General features: G+C 40.6%; 1 protein-coding gene across 1 annotated transcript in view; it reads left to right on the top strand.

The window, feature by feature from the left end:
* Window positions 1-1,448: 1,448 nt before the first annotated feature.
* LOC127455732 (tubulin beta-3 chain) overlaps window positions 1,449-18,031 on the top strand; it is a 28,361-nt gene continuing 11,778 nt past the window's right edge. Inside the window, exons 1-2 of the mRNA XM_051723817.1 lie at window positions 1,449-1,552; window positions 14,243-14,351. Of these exons, the coding sequence (XP_051579777.1) occupies window positions 1,496-1,552; window positions 14,243-14,351 (166 nt within the window). The 5' untranslated portion in view covers window positions 1,449-1,495. The remainder of the gene's footprint in view (window positions 1,553-14,242; window positions 14,352-18,031) is intronic.

The raw sequence follows: 18,031 nt of genomic DNA, 5'->3' as shown, positions 1-18,031 counted from the left end.
CTCCTCCAGTACCAAGTTTAAATCTTTCTCCCATAATCTTTTGATAAAAGTTAAAGCTCCATCCCCCAGACTCTGAATAAGCAGGGAGTAATACATGACCTTTTCCAACAGCAGTAATCACCACTCCCAGAGTGTCTACCGCTTTAGGGGGATGTATGCTACTCCCAAAAATAGTACAGAGCAGGTGGCTCAGCTGTAAATACCGAAAAAACTGAGATCTGGGAATCCCAAAATGTTGAACCAAATTTTCAAAGGATCTCAACACTCCATTCTCATATTGTTCACTGAGTGTAGTAACCCCCCTCACAATCCACTCTGACCAGCAGAAAGGGGATTTATTAATACATAATTTTGGGTTCAGCCATATGCTCGAGGCAACATTTAAATAAATGTCCGAATTAAACACTCTGGACAATTTTGTCCATACCAAGTGAAAATGTGAGATAACTTCTCCAGTTTAATAGAAAGGCTTTGCAATGACGAAATAGGGGCAAGAGCTTCCTGTTCAATACAAAACCAGGGAGGGGCTCTCTCAGGTGGAAGCGAACAATGAGCCAAATGTCTGAGACAGAATGCATAATAATAAAACAAAATCTTGGGTAGGCCAAGCCCACGTTTGTCAATCAGCCTATGCAGCTTACTGAAATGTAATCTGGGATGTTTAGCATTCCAAATGTAGGACTTTGCTATGCTATCAAATTGCTTTAAATAAGAGAGGGGGACATCTACAGATAGAGACTGTAGCAGGTAGTTGAATTTTGGAATACAATTCATTTTAATAACATTATCCTTCCCAATCATAGATAAATGTAATGAAGCCCACCTGCTCACATCACACAAAAACCTTTTTATTAAAGGGTCAAAATTAACTGCTGGGAATAAAATACCCAAATACTTTATGCCCCGTTTGGGCCACTGAAAGGTGCCCTGCTGAAAAGCCGTTACCGGGCATAAAGCATTTTATAAAAAACAAAATAGACAATGCAAGTATGAAATTAAAATTTCAATAATAAGCAAAATTCAGAAAAAAAAAAAAAAATGTAACCCTTTAAAATGTAATGGTGATAAATGGAGACTGAATTATGAAAAGAAAGACAGAACTTTTAGGGTTGTTTTATGAAAAAATATACAAGAAACATGTTTTGTTAAAAACGAGTACCAAAAATATGAACAAAAAACAAAAGTAAGTACAATAACAGAAGTATGTTCGGTGTTGTGTTCATCTCAGAAAGGATCTAAAAAATATCCTCGTGCCTCTGTGGTGCTGATGTTGCACCTCTGTTTCTATGACACCACAGATCATCAATTTCTTATTGGCTGATACTGGACATCAGTGACATGATGGAGACTGCTGACGTCATGACTTCTTCCCACCTTCACAGACACTGTGCAGTACAGTGGTATAAAAGAGCTCTGCACGGTCTCACACACTCACACGCACACACACACACAGACCTTCACCCTCTGCAGAACACACGCTCCATCCACAGACACCATGAGAGAGATCGTGCACATTCAAGCGGGACAGTGTGGCAATCAGATCGGAGCCAAGGTAATTATGGCATCTTAAAGCAGTTCATGTTATATTCTGTGTTACTAATGTATTCCCAGATGGCACAAATAGAAAATGTTGTACTCTACATGACTTTATACAAGAAAGGCAACTCAGTTAAAGTGTCTGACCTGCCAATATGACTTAATAGCTCGTGGTCATAAATAAACAATATTTAAAAAAAAGAGTTGAATAGGATATTTGTTTTATCATTGTCCTCTGGTCAGTCTGACAGAGAATGCAACTGAACCTTAATGAACAGAACAAAATGTCATTATCATAGCCTTAAAAAAGATAATAATTAGCACCATTATATCAAGTGAGCTGATGCCTCAATATTGGCTAAAACATCAAATACACAGGGCAAGTCTGAAGGTGGTTTGAGAATTTTTTTAATGAGTCATTGTGGCACACCCAGAGAGAGAGAGAGAGAGAGAGACTGTGGCGTGATGCTGCTGCTGTATTTCTACTGCGCAGCTGCTTCACACACACACACACACACACACACACACACACACACACACACACACACACACACACACACACACACACACACAGAGGAGCTGTTGAGCTTTATAAAGCAACTATTGAAGCTTTTCAAATTATTTCTCAAGAGATTAGAAAAGTATGAAGGGGGGCCTGGGTAGCTCAGCGAGTAAAGACGCTGACTACCGCCCCTGGAGTCACAAGTTCAAATCCAGGGCATGCTGAGTGACTCTGAGTGACTCTCAACAAGCCACATAATAAGATGCACAGATTGACAGTCTCAGACGTGGAGGCAACTGAGATTCGTCCTCCACCACCCAGATTGAGGCAAGTCACTACGCCACCACAAGGACATTGGCGCATTCCAAAAAATAAATAAAAATATGAAGAAAAGATTGCATAACAGACACATGTTGAAGTTTTGTGTAGATAATTTATTTACTCATTCTTAGTTATTTGAGAGTACATGCATGTAACAAGGTTCTTAAGATGGGCAAGGAGGAGGCAGGAATCAGCTGAACAGTCAACGTAAAACTTGAATAACAAACTGAACTCAAACATAACATAAACTGCAAAACAAACAAAGACGCACACACACAGCTTCGTACGTCCCTCTCTCTCTCTCTCTTGAACTGGCATCTCCGGCCCACCCTTATCTCTCTCCCGCTGATTTGTCAACTCAGCGCCAGGCCTGGCCACGCCCCCCTCCTCGTCACACTCCTCCACCACCAGATTCAGGCCAGGGAGACCTCCGGCCTGACTTACTCCCCCCCTCCCTTCCTGGAGGGGAGGTGTTGCCCTTTTGGCTATCCTCCCTCTTGCCGGCCTTCCCCGCCTCCTGAGAAACTGAGAGAGACGAGGGGAGGGAGAAGGAAAAGAGAAAGAGCGAGCGGGAGAGAGGAGAGATAGAAAAAGTGGCTCGCCAGTCCCCGGACATGCTGTCGCCTGGTCCTTGGCCAGCTGAGCAGCAGTCCTCCGCGACACTGGGTGATGGCACTGGGCCTTGCCTCCTGGCAGATGGCAGCATGCTCCTCCACCTCCCGGCAGACATCAGCGGCTCCTCCACCTCCTGACGGATGGCAGCGAGTTCCCCCACCCCCTGGTGGACGGCAACGGATCCTCCGTCTCCTCGTGCGTCTCTCTCTCTCTCTCTCTCTCCCAAACTGGCATCTCCGGCTTGTCCTTATCCCCCTCTCGGCTGATTAGGATGATTCAGCACCAGGCGTGCATCCTCACGGCTCAGCCACGCCCTCCTCCTCATCACAATGCATTAAAGGATCGATTTCTTTAAGTATATTTCAAATCATACGGGATTTACACTGATATTTGTCAGAATGTCAAATGTTATCTGACATCAGTTCCTTTCTGGTTTTGTCAAGTCATCCTGGGATAATTGTTTTTTGTTTTGTTTTTTGTGGAGATTACTAGAAGGCTAAAAGCCCTTAGTAAAAAGAAATTTGCTTTTTTGTATTAAGTTTGGAAATGTATTTTTCTTTTAAGTGAATATTTACAATTAAACAATGTTATTGAATATTTACAATTAAACCATAAAGGCAGTGAGGCAGTGTGGGGTCAAAGCTGATAATGTGATATAGAGTAGGTATAGAGGCTGTGGTAACAGTGCAAAATTCACCATTACAAGATATATTTTTTAGTGAAGATTAATTTCTTTTTTTATTACCACATAGTAAACAAATTTGCAGACATCAAGGGGGCTTTCTACCCCAAATACAATCTTTTCACTTATTCAGCAATTATGGAAAAATTATGGTTGATATAATCACAAGTCTTTGTCTCAAAATACAGGCCTTTTTTCTATATAGGCCATGTATTGTAGGCCAGAGCTTTTTACCCTGAGGGGCTTAAGCCCATTTGTACACTGCAAGTTATGTTTTAAAATGTTTTATCAGGAATGTTTCAGCAACTCAGACAGATCCTTATGTTGTGTCATCAAGAAATTCAGACAGTAGGGAGTGAACATGAAGTGCTGTATAGAGAAATCTAAGTATAGAAAAGTACTGAATGATTAAAGGAATAATTCACCCAAAAATGAAAATTCTCTCATCATTTACTCACCCTTATGCCATCCCGGATGTGTATGACTTTCTTCAGCAGAACACAAAAGATTTTTGAAAATGAAGATTTTTAGAAGAATTTCTCAGATCTTTTGTTCCATACAATACAAGTGAATGGGTGCCAAAATTTTGAAGCTCACATACAGTAGGTTGGCAGAAAAGTAATCCACATGACTCCAGTGGTTAAATCAATGTCTTCAGAAGCAATTTAATAGATGTGGGTGAGAAATGGATTAATATTTTAGTCAATGTTTACTATAAATTCTCCTCCCTGTTCAGTAAATGTCCATTTTAACTTTCACTTTCACATTCCTCTTGTGTTTTTGGTGATTCACATTCTTCATACATATCACCCCTTACTGGACAGGGAGAAGAATTTCTAGCAAAAATCTATGTAAATATTGATCTGTTTCTCACCCAAAACTATCATATCACTTTGAATTTTTTATTTTTTTTTATTGATTCCAAATACAAATTTAAACAAACAACACAAGAATACATGGAATCAACTTTGAACAATTATGTGCCCCCCACCCGCCACCCAACATACATCCCAGTGATTAAACATTAAATAACAACAGACACACATATAAACAAACAGTCCAAAGAAAATACTCGATGACATAACAAAAACATATACAATTAACCATCATAAAAGAAAAAGGGTTCCACATATACAGTAATTTTTAATAAAACTAATCTCTCTCCAATACTCCTCCCTGGCAACCTTCTAAGAAGGCCAGATAATTCTTCTCAAATGTACCCAAACTGCCCAGCCGTCTATGTGCCATCTCTTCGAACGCAGCCTCTCTGCCCAGCTTGGTGCACCACTCATGAAATGAGGGCACATCAGCCGACTTCCATCCCCTTAGCATTACCTGTCTGCTGATCATCACGCTGGTAATGACCCAGCTCTTTACATGTTTATTCATTAAATTAATACCTGCCCCATCACCCAAAATACAAAGTCTGGGGCAAAATAAGATCCAAGGGCCCAAGACCTCACAAACAAAATTCTGAACCTTTGACCAAAACTCTTGAATCTTAGTACAGGACCAAAAAACATGGGCTATGTCCCCATCCTCCAACTGGCATCGCCAGCAAGTGGGTGTGTCTTTAAGGCCAAGCCTATACAATCTGGAGGGAGTCCAAATAAAAATGATGCAGAATCTTAAATTGAATGAGGTGCAACCTTGCATCTCTAGATGCAGACTTGATGTTTTTTTAAATCTTACCCCATTCTCCATCTTCAAGTATTAAATTCAAGTCTCTCTCCTATAACTTCTTAAGAGATGTTAAAACCCCATCCCCTAAACTCTGAATTAGCTAGGAATAGTACAATGAATCCTTGTGGCCCTTTCCAAAAGCAGCAAGCACCATCTCAAGAGTGTCTGCCGGTTTAGGGGTCTGCATACTACACCCAAAGATAGTGCTAAGTAGATGGTTTAGCTGTAAGTACCTAAAGAATTGAGATCTGGGAACCCCAAACCACTGTACAATATTTTCAAAAGATCTCAACATTTCATTTTCATACAGGTCACCTAGCATAGCAACTCCCTTCTCAATCCATTCTGTCCAGCAGAAAGGGGACTTGTTAATGCACAATTTAGGCTTTAACCAAATACTTGCGGCAACGTTCAAGTAAATGTCAGATTTGAACACGTGGGAAACTTTTGTCCACGCTAAATGCATGTGCGAGATAATGGGATGTGTCTTTACTTCTCCGGGCAGCTTGGTAGAAAGACCTTGCAATGGCAAGATAGGGGAAGGACCTTCTGTTCAATAAAGAGCAAGGGAGGGGCTCTCTCTGGAGGAAGCGACCAATGCGCCAAATGTCTGAGACCAAAAGCATAATAGTAAAACAAAATCTTGGGGAGACCTAACCTACCTTTGTCAATTGGCCTGTGTAACTTATTTAAATGCATCCAAGGATGTTTAAAATTCCAGATAATTGATTTAGCAATACTATCAAATTGTTTAAAATAAAAGAGGGGAACTTCAATGGGTTGAATTTTGGGATACAATAAATCTTTATAACATTAACCTTTCCAGTCATAGATAAATGTAGTGAAGCCCACCTGTCCACAACGCTCAAAAACTTTTTTATTAAAGGGTCAAAATTAACTCTGACTAAATCACATAAATTGCTGGGAATAAAATACCCAAATACTTAATGCCCTGTTTGGGCCACTGAAAGGCGCCCGGCTGAAAAGCCGTTACTGGGCAGAACGCTGTCAGTGCCAAAGCTTCGGATTTAGACCAATTGACTCTGTATCCTGAGAACTTAGAAAAGGAATTAATAATTCTGTGGAGGCAAGGCACAGATCTAGTAGGGTCGGAAACGAATAACGAAATATAATCTGCGTAAAGCAAAAGTTATGTGGCATACCTCCCGCCACCACCCCTGGAAAATCATCTTCCCTTCATATCGCGGCTGCTAATGGTTCAAGGGCAAGACAGAACAATAATGGGGAAAGAGAGCAATCCTGCCGGGTGCCCCTATCCAGAGTAAAATAATCTGAAATTAATCCATTTGTTTGTACCGCTGCTTCAGGGTGTCTATAAAGTAACTTAATCCATCCAATAAAAGTATTCCCGAACACATATATTTCCAAAATCTTAAAAAGATAATCCCATTCTACCATATCAAATGCCTTTTTGGCATCAAGTGAGATGACAGCGACCAGAGTCTTATCATTTGCCACTGACCACATAATATTGATGAAACGCCTAATGTTATTAGAAGAGCTGCGGCCCCAAATGAACCCCACCTTATCTATATGTATAAGAGATGTCATAACTTTAATTAATCGGTTAGCCAAAACTTTGGACAATATTTTAACGTCTAGATGGATCAGGGAAATTGGACGGTAACTCTTACACTCGCTTGGATCTTTGTCCTTTTTAAGAATCAGACTGATCCGGGCTTGTGTCATGGTTGTAAGACCAAGATTTTTAAACATCCTGTGAAGCGTCAATGTTGCTCTATGGGGCTTGCACACCTTTGCTTCACTATGATCAAGGACTGAAACCATCAAAAGATTAAAGTCTCCTCCCAGTATTATATCATAAGGGATGCTAGCAGCTTGCAACATCCCTTTAAGATCTATAAAAAAGCCCTGATCATCAGCGTTAGGTGCGTAAATATTAGCCAAATTCAACAGTTGCACCTGAATTTCTGCTAAAACAATAATGACTCTTCCTAATTTATCTTTAATCTGTTTGAGACATTTGAACTGTAGATATTTACTTATCAATGTAATGACTCCCCTGCTCTTACTTGAGCTAGCACTAAAGAAAACATGTCCACCCCATATCTTCCCAAATTTTTCAGCTTCCTGCGGGGAAAGATGTGTTTCTTGAAGAAACACAATATCATATTTCTTATGTTTAAGAAAAGAAATAACCTTCCTTCTTTTTATGGGGTGCCCCAACCCATTCACATTCCATGTGGAGAGAGACAATCCACTCATATTAACATTTGACATTTTGACAAATTAGAAAAAATAGACTGTGTCAAAAATAAAATTATACAGACCACATTCCCCATTAGTGCAACAATCAAACCCCAAACTTCCCTAGAACCAAACAAACAGAAAAAAGAAAAATGTGCGCATTAACCCCCCGCACAACAGCGTCAACCGCCATCAATCCCTCTAAACTCAAAAAGTCCATGTACGCCTACGAGAGCCCCCGTGACAACTTTGCCATCAGATTGCTCAAGTCCAGTGCTTCTGTACAAATTTTGTGAGACAGAATTACATAACAGAAAATAATCTATAAAACAAACTCCAGCCAATAGGCAGAATAATCACAAAGAACGTGTAGGTTCATTCACAAAACTGTCTCGAAGGTGTGTTCCTCCACAAAACAAATTCCAGCCACTAGCGCAACCAGCACACCAAAAAATTATAAATAAATAAAGACATTCAGTTTCCTTGGACAGTCAAAGGAATGTTCAGTGAGCCGGATGTTTCATGAGTGCAGCAGATGACCTAATCATTCTAATGTCCTGCAAAAAATACTCCACGAAACAAACTCCAGCCAATAGGAGGCATAAACACAAAGAACGAGCAGATTCATCCACAACTGTCCCTAAGGAGAGTTATTCCACAAAACAAACTCCAGCCACTAGGTGGAACCAACACAAAAAGAAACAAAAATGGCGCCCAGCTTCCTCAGACAGTCAAGTGAATGTACAGTGAGACAGCTCACTTGGGGGCCATATGAAAGTCACCAAACGGTTTACTCACCCAATTGTCTCTATGAAAGACAATGCTTGTTGTGGGCATGTAAATATTTTGTGGCCATCCTTAGTATCTATTCTCAATTTGGCCGGAAACATCAGACAAAAAGTGATCTTCCATTGATGTAAGAGTTTCTTGCATTCCTTGAATCGATCACGTTTCTCTCTTGTCGAATTCGCAAAATATGGGAACAAGAAAATGCTGTGATTCTTCCAAGAAAGCTTTCCTTTGCTCCTCGCCTCACACAACACGAGATCTTTATTGGATGATCTCAGAAATTTGGACAGAATTGATAGGGGCCTATCTCGCTCAGCCGATCTGTGAGCTGGGACTCTGTGAGCTCGCTCGATTTCCATCTTATGGCCTCTTATGTCGAGCAGACTCGGAAAGAGCTCATCTAGGAATTTCACCATATCTCTGCCTTCCTCATGCTCAGAAATTCCAACAATTTGGACATTATTTCACCAGCTACGATTCTCCAAATCCTCCAGTTTTTCTTAAACGCGTTCCAAATCTACTTTGGTCGCTAGCGGATTAGCAGCTACTTCCCTCTCCGATGACTCCAGATAATTGATCCGTCTCTCGACGTTCCCGATTCTTGTAACCAACTCAGAGAATTTAGTTTCCATTGCAGTAATCGATCGACGGATTACAGCAAGATCCTCTATGTCAGCAACAAATTTTGTCAGCATCACAGACATGCTCGCCTGTTGGCACTGAATTTCTCCCGCTGTACCATCCAAACTGAGTCCCTGGTCTGCGGGCCCGTCCGAGGCACCAGCTTGAGCAGGTAAGTGTCTTTTAATATCTCCAGAGCCCGAGGATTTTGAATTCTTTGCCATGTTGACTTCAAAGAACAGATATGTAGCAGGGTGTATCGAATATCACTGGTTTATGACATAAAATAATTAAAAACCAGCAAAGTGATCAGAGCTCATCGTTTACACGTCTGACCTTTGCATGGCGTCACGTGACTCGACTATCATATCACTTTTTAAGATATGGATTTAACCACTGGATTCATATGGATTAATTTTATGCTCCCTTTATGTGCTTTTTGGAGAGCCCAAATTTTGGCACCCATTCACTTGCATTGTATAGACCTAAAGAGCTGAAATATTATTCTAAAAATCTTAATTTGTGTTCTGCACAAGAAAGAAAGTCTTACACATCTGGGATGGCATGAGGGTGAGTAAATGATGAGAGAATTTTCATTTTTGGGTGAACTATTCCTTTGAGCTTGTTTGTGCATAAGCTGTTAATATCTAATTCTCTTGCTTATTCATTTGTGCTTTCACAGAATCAGTGGCTGCCAAATGTAAGCAAGCAGGACAGGTTAATTATGGTTATTAGTGCTAATTACATGTTTAGATGGCAAATTACTTTTGTGTTGTTACACAAGCTATATAAAGGAAGAAGAGACGGGCTGGTGAACACTTTTGTTAATGGGATTGTTCACCCATAAAGTAAAACTAGACTGAAAAGTTTGTGAACTAGATTCAAAAGTTTTTTGGCTTGAAAAAGCCTAGTCTGAAAGTTTATAGATAGATAGATAGACAGACATACAGATATGCTTGGTGTTACTAGTACATTTTAACATGTTGCTAGCATTTGTTGGCACTTAGTTAAGTATTAGCATATTTTAGCATGTTATTAGCAAGTTTTAACATTTAGCTAGGCATTGCTAGCATGTTTTAGCACTTAGCATAACATTGCTAGTGCTCAAACTGTGTGTTTTGCTACTCAGTTGCTAGGGTGATCCCATCTGGTTGCTAGGCATTTACCAGGGTGATACTCAAAATGCTCTTTACTAGTTTGAGTCAAATGAGCCAACCTGGAAGTCTCTACAATGTTCTGGTGTAGAGATATGTGTTTTGCTACTTGGTTGCTAGGGTAAGCTCATTTGGTTGCTAGGCAGTTACCAGGGTGATACTTAACAAGGTTCCTTGCTATCCTGAGTGAAATAAGTCAACCCGGAAGCCTCTACGATTTTCTGGTGCAGAGGTATGTAATTTGTTACTTGGTTGCTAGGGTAACCCCATCTGGTTGCTAGGCAGTTACCAGGGTGATACTATAAGCTAGCCACTGAACTGAATAATTCTTATTGGCTGCTTACTAACCTGACTCAAAAGAGCCAATCCCCAGACATTCTGTTCTGAAGATACCTTTCTGAGACATTTTGAATGAAAGTTAATGGGGGGTGGTTGCTAAGGTCACATAAATGGTTGTTAGGGCATGGCTATGCCATTTGCAAGGTGATACTTAAAGAGTGATTGGTATCCCGATTGAAATGAGCCCACCCCCATGTCTCTATGTAAATCTGATTGGGAGATATGATCTTACAACTTTCTTGAATTGACTGCCATATTAGGAACAAAAATTTCTTCCCATAGTACCCTATGGAACTTTTTAGGATGGTTTTTTGCCCCCCTTTTTACCCCCTGGGGTACATTTTACCCCCAAACACAGGGTATGTTCAAACACGGCTTGCCAGCCTGAATCAAATGAGAGCACCCACGTGTGTCTAGGACATTCTGATCAGAAGATATCATACTCAGGTATTTTGAATGGAAGTCAGTGTGGATGGTTGCTAGGGTCCTCTAAATGGTTGTTAGGGTGTGGCTAACTATTAAACAGAGTGTTTCTTATTGGCTGCTTACTAACCTGACTCAAAAGAGTCAATCACCAAGTGTCTACGACATTCTGATCTGAAGATATCCTTCTGAGCCATTTTGAATGGAATTCTATGTGGGTGGTTGTTAGGGTGCCATAAATGGTTGCTAGGGTGTGGCTATGCCATTTCCAAGGTGATCCTTAAAGACTGATTGGACGCCCGAGTGAAATGAGCCCACCCCCATGTCTCTACGACATTCAGATTGGGAGATATGATCCCAAAAATGTCAGTATCTTGTCATAGTAGTAACATTTTTTCTCCATGGGCGAGACCCTTGCCATAGTATGCCTATGGGACATTTTAGAGACATTTTTTGCCCCACAGGGGTGCACCATACCCCCAATCCCTTAGAAAAGTCATAGCACAGGTGTCATCAATAGGCCGGTCGATTTGACACCTCATTCATGGGTCTACGAAAAACGGTGTGGGACGAGTTAGGTGCCGAAATTTGTATGGAATAATTAGAAGATGAAGAAGAAAAACTAGATAGGTACATTTCCTGAAGAAAATGTGAGTGGTGCTTGCCGTGGCAAAATTTCTCACAACGATCTCCCACCAAATGCCCCAAGTTGAAAGAGGTCACCCCATGACAGTAGGATGTTCTGTTGCAGAGATATTGGTTTTGTTCCATGGTTGCTAGGGTAACCTCATCTGGTTGCTAGGCAGTTACCAGAGTTATACTTAACAAGGCTCCTTGCTATCCTGTGTGAAATAAGTAAACCTGGAAATCTCTATGATTTTCTGGTGCAGAGATATGTGTTTTGTTACTTGGTTGCTAGGGTAAGCCCATGTGGTTGCTAGGCAGTTACCAAGGTGATACTTAACATGGCTCCTTGCTATCCTGAGTGAAATAAGGCAACCCGAAAGTCTCTACTATTTTCTGGTGCAGAGATATGTGATTTGTTACTTGGTTGCTAGGGTAAGCACATCTGGTTGCTAGGCAGTTACTAGTGTGATACTCAAAAGGCTCCTTGCTAGATTGAGTCAAACAAGCCAAACAGGAAGTTTCTACAATGTTCTGGTGCAGAGATATGTGTTTTGCTACTTGGTTGCTAGGGTAAGCCCACGTGGTTGCTAGGCAGTTGCCAGGGTGACACTAAGAATGCTGCTTGCTTTCCTGAGTCATACAAGCCAACAATGAAGTCTCTATGACATTGTGATCCTGAGATACACATCTAAGTGATTTGGAATGGAAGTCAGTAGGGTTAGGTTGCTAGGGTACTCTAAATGGTTGCTAGGGCATGGCTAAGTAGTTTCCATGATATTACTTGAAGACTGGTTGCTCACCAAAGTAAAACAAGTCAACTCTCATGTCTTTAGGACATTCTGATCCGAAGAAATCACACTCAGCCAGTTTGAATGGTAGTAAATGGGGATGGTTGCTAGGGGGCTCTAAATGGTTGTTAGGGTGTGGCTAACCATTAAACAGAGTGATTCTTATTGGCTGCTTACTAACCTGACTCAAATAGTGCTTTGCTTCGCAAGCACCACTAATAATAAGTATGTGAGATTATAATAGTGAGATTATAATAGTATGTGAGATTATAATAGTGCTTCGCAAGCAACACTACGTTTAAATAGTAGATCAGTAGGTTGGCTTTCTCAAGCCAACCTAATTATGAATCACCCCTTTAAACTGTGTATATTCAGGGTTTTCAGCCATGAATTCATGACAAGTGGTTTGTTGCAAGGGACACGTGAAGCTCCATGACGCACCCAAACATCACAGGGCAGGTGAGAGTGACACACTATAAAAACTAGTGTCCTCTTTGTCCTTGATATGCAAAAGTAGCCTTGTATTCTGATAATATTTTTTCCCTTCTTTAGGTTTTCAGATGGCTAATCGATTTAATACCATTTAATACACATTAGGTTTACACTGGCGGCCAAAAGTTTGGAATAATGTACAGATTTTGCTGTTTCAGAAGGAAATTGGTATATTAATTCACCAAAGTGGCATTCAACTGATCGCAAAGTATAGTCAGGACATTAGTGATGTAAAAAACAGCACTATCACTATTTGAAAAAAGTCATTTTTGATCAAATCTAGACAGGCCACATTTCCAACACCTTATCCTTGAGTTATCATGCTAAATTGATAATTTGGTACAAGAAAATCACTTGCCATTATACCAAACACAGCTGAAAGCTGTTTGGTTCGTTAAATTAATCTTAACATTGTCTTTGTGTTTGTTTTTGAGTTGCCACAATATGCAATAGACTGGCATGTCTTAAGGTCAATATTATGTCAAAAATGGCATAAAAGAAACAGCTTTCTCTAGAAACTCACCAGTCAATCACTGTTTTGAGGAATGAAGGCTATACAATGCTTGAACTTGCCAAAAAACTGAAGATTTCATACAAAGGTGTACACTACAGTCTTCAAAGACAAAGGACAACTGGCTCTAACAAGGACAGAAAGAGATGTGGAAAGCCCAGATGTACAACTAAACAAGAGGATAAGTACATCAGAGTCTCTAGTTTGAGAAATAGATGCCTCACATGTTAATTCTATCTGCCAACACCAGTTTCATGTACAACAATAAAGAGAAGACTCAGGGTCGCAGGCATTATGGGAAGAATTGCAAAGAAAAAGCCACTTTTGAAACAGAAATACAAAAAGAAAAGGTTAGAGTGGCAAAGAAACACAGACACTGGACAACAGATAATTAGAAAAGTGTTATGGATCTTAACCCTATTGGACTTTTGTGGGATCAGCTAGACTGTAAGGTGTGTGAGAAGTGCCCAACAAGCCACATCTATGTGCTACAGGAAGCATGGGATGAAATGTCACCTGAGTATCTGGAAAAACTGACAGCTAGAATGCCAGGGATCTGCAAAGCTGTCATTGCTGCACGTGGAGGATTTTTTGATGAAAACTCAAATTGTAATAGTAATTTTCCCCATTATTAATGTCCTGACTATACATTGTGATCAGTTGACTGCCACTTTGGTGAATAAAAGTACCGATCTCTTTCCATAAGAGCAAAATATGTACATTATTCCAAACTTTTGGCCGCCAGTGTAGATGCAATGGTGGTTTGTCTTAAAGCAATCACAGTATTTCTCTTATATTTCTCTGACTAATCTGGATTTGTTTTACAGGACAAAAAATCAATAAAGTGATTCAAATATAGTTCTGTCATCAATGTAACTGCACATCCTCAGCATTTCAAGCAGTGGATTATGTGTTTGTATGTGTCTGTAGTTCTGGGAGGTGATAAGTGATGAACATGGCATCAATCCTGAGGGAAACTATGTGGGTGATTCAGACCTGCAGCTGGAGAGGATCAGTGTCTACTACAACGAAGCTTCATGTGAGTGAAACAAACACCAACATCATGATGCAAGCCAAGCCTCCATTGAAAACAATAACTCCAAAACCTACTGTGCTGCCCCGCACTCTTCTGCCTACATTCTAAGAAAGTATCCTATGGCCACGTCCACACTAATACATTTTCATTTGAAAATGCATTGATTTCACTACATTTAGGCCTTCCATCCACACTGAGATGACGTTTTTGGCCAGCGAAAACTAAGCTTTTCAAAAATGCTCTCCCATGTGGATACATTTGAAAACAGCACCTTTGCGTTGTAGTGTGGACAAGGAAAACAGAGATTTTTGAAAACTATGACATATTTGTTGTCTTGTGTCATTTACATTTAATCATTTTGCAGATGCTTTTATCCAAAGAAACTTACAAATGAGGAACAAAACAAATTTGTCATACAAAAGTCAACAATATCTTCAGTATTGCACTGCCAAGTTCTCACAGTGGCTGAAGTAGTAAAGATGCTAGTGCTGAAGAAAGAGTGTAACGTTGGTTCTTGGAGTGGAAGAGAGGAGAACACAGGAATAACTTTAGACTTTTAATTGAAGACGCTGGAGTGGAAACAAATATCATTCAAGGGATCAATCTAGGAAACAACAACATTGCAATACAAGAACTGACAAAGGAATGGACAAAACTAGAGGATATTTATACAAAAGGTGCTAATGAGGAAATGGAGGAAAGGTGAAGAATATAAGGAACAGATGGTAATGATGAGGGCAGTGAATTCTGGAAGATATTGTCTGGGAAAACACTTCAAAATAAGAGTCCTAGGAAAACATGAGGGAGACAGACTATGACAAAGAGACAAAGATTTTTTTTATTTTTTAAATACGAGCATTCAGTGTTGATTTAGTGATTGCGGAACAGATGTGTTTTCAGCTGTTTATTGAATGCTGAGATGGTATCAGCAGATTGTGTGGTGGTGGAAGCTCATTCCACCACAGAGAACCAGAGAGAGTGAATGGTCGTGAAATGGACTTTGTGCCTCTTTGTGACAGAACCACTAGGCACCGCTTGTTCACTGACCGCAGAGAGCAAGTTAGGACATAGACCTGGAAGAGTGAATTGAAGTAAGAGGGCACTGTTCCATTAGCTGTCCTGAAGACCAGAGTCAAAGCCTTGAATTTGATGTGGGCAGCTACTGGCAGCTAGTGGAGTGAAATCAAGAGTGGGGTGACATGGGCCCTCTTTAGCTGATTGAAAACCAGATGCTCTGCAGCATTCTGGTCCATCTGCAGTGGCTTAATTGTGCTAGCTTGGAGACCGGCCAACAGGGCATTACAATAGTCCAGCCTTGAAATTACCAAAGCTTAAATAAGGAGCTGTGTAGCATATTCAGACAGGAAAGGTCTGATTTTCCTGATGTTGTAAAGCGTGAACCTGCAAGACCGGGCACTTTTGGCAGAGATTTTGGCAGTGAAGTTTAGCTGGTCATCAACCACCACTCCCAGGTTTCGGGAGTCCTGGTTGGCATTAGCATAGTTGAACCAAGATGAATAGAGAGGTTGTGGTCAACAGACGGGTTGATGGGTTGGCAGGGATCACAGAGTTCTGTCTTGGCAAGGTTGAGCTGAAGGTGAGGTTCCTTCCTCCAGGCAGAGATCTCAGAGAGGCAGGCAGAGATACGAGCTGAGATGGAGGGGTCATGCGACTTTACCTGTTGTTCAGGCTGGAACGACAGTTAGAGCTGCATATCATCTGTGTAGCAGCGGTAGGAGAAACCATGTGCCATAATGATAGGTCAGAGTTATGTAATGTAGATCGAGAAAAGGAGGGGTCCAAGCACTGATCCTTTTGGACAAGTGGTCAGTTGGTGTGACTTGGACACCTCTCCTCTCCGGGTGACCTTGAAGGATCTGCCAGTGAGGTATGAGTCAAACTATCCAAGCACAGTTCCTGTAATTGCCATGTCAGAGAAAGTGGACAGGAGAATCTGGTGGTTCACTGTGTCGAAATCAGCTGACAAGTTGAGGAGGATGAGGAACGATGATTTGAAGTTTGCTCTCACCAGTCGCAGGGTTTCCACTACTGACAATAGGGCAGTCTCCACTGAGTGTTCTTGTTTAAAGCCAGACTGATGTCTGTCGAGTAGATTGTTCTGTGAAAGAAAAACAGACAACTGGTTGAAAACATCCCTCTCAAGAGTTTTAGCTAGGAAAGGCAGGAGAGAAACTGTAGTTATCATAGTCTGTAGTTATCGACTACTGTGGAGTTATGTGTAGGTTTTATGAGCAGTGGGGTTACTCAAGTCTTCTTGAATGTGTTGGGAAACTTTCCTGTTGTAAGTGATGTGTTGATGATGTGTGTGAGTGTGGGTAAGATTGATGAAGAGGCAGTTTGCAAAAGATGGGAGGGAATAGGGTCAAGGGTACAGGTGGTAGGATGGTTAGTAAGAAGCACTTTGAAGATCTCAATCTTGGAGAGAGTAGAGAAAGAGAAAAACTGGATGTGGATTGAATGTGGGGAGAGAGTGGTTGTGGGTGTGTGGTGTAGAGAACTGACTCATTACTTTGTCAGTAAAAAACAGGGCATTTATGTAACACAGTCATGTGATCCATTCAACCCAAAACAATCAAGATGGTGGCAGCATTGTTGTACCTGCTATCCACTTTGATATCATTATTAAAGATAAATGTTACTTTGTACAACCTTCACATTGCATTCTTTCAAAGGGGAGATAAAAGGCGACTCAGTCAACAGACGAGGGAGAGCCCAGCTGAAAAGCTACGTGTGTGTTGGCTGCTGCCGTTTATATCATTCATATTATATGTTGAAGCTATACTGTTGTGCTTGAAGTGAACATGTTTTTTGTGTTAAATAAAAGGACATCCTGTGTTGGAATCACCATCTCCCGCTTCCTCATTCCCTGAACCTCAGGATCTTGTTACACTGGCATTACCATGTTGCTAAACTAATGACATAGTAGCAAGCATAAAAATACACAGCACCCTATTGGTATAGTAGAACATTTTAATTACCTAGTAGAATTGTTTTATTTATTTATACTTTTCAGTATGAAATATTTAAGCAATATGATGAACAATAGTTCTGCTCTACTGAATATCAGTACAACAGCATACTGTAATTACAAGTGAGGCTATGTCCACATTAATGCAGATACATTTGAAAATGGCATTTTCATTTTCGAAACGCTCTCCATACAAACTGCTGTTTTCAAGCGTTTTTCAAGTTTGCTCATCCACACAGAAATGTATGAAAACTCTAAATAACCTTGCTGTGCATACGAAAAATCTGCATTCCATGTATTGTCTGAAATGCAGTTGTCCTCATGTTCCATTTCCGGACAGCAGTTCTGAGTAAAATTCCTGTTGCCTTTGAAGGAATGTGATGTGAAGGTTGTACAAGGTTGTACAAAGTAACATTTATCTTTAAAAACGTTATCAAAATGAATAAAAGGCACAATAATGCCACTACAATATGGGCCGCCTATCTTGATTGTTTTGGGTTGAATGGATCACGTGACTGCGTCACATGATAACAAATATGTAATTGTTTTCAGATATCTCTGTTTTCCCTGTCCACACTACATCACAAAGACTGCATTTTCAAATGCATCCACTTGGAAGAGTGTTTTCAAAAAGCTCAGTTTTCACTGTCAAAAACGCTGTCTCATTGTGGACAGAAGGCCAAAATGTAGAGAA

This window comes from Myxocyprinus asiaticus, chromosome 18 (genome assembly GCF_019703515.2).
Source record: "Myxocyprinus asiaticus isolate MX2 ecotype Aquarium Trade chromosome 18, UBuf_Myxa_2, whole genome shotgun sequence".
Classification (NCBI taxonomy): Eukaryota; Metazoa; Chordata; class Actinopteri; order Cypriniformes; family Catostomidae; genus Myxocyprinus; species Myxocyprinus asiaticus.
Note: the sequence above shows the minus strand (reverse complement) of the source record. Positions and strands in the feature narration are given on the sequence as shown.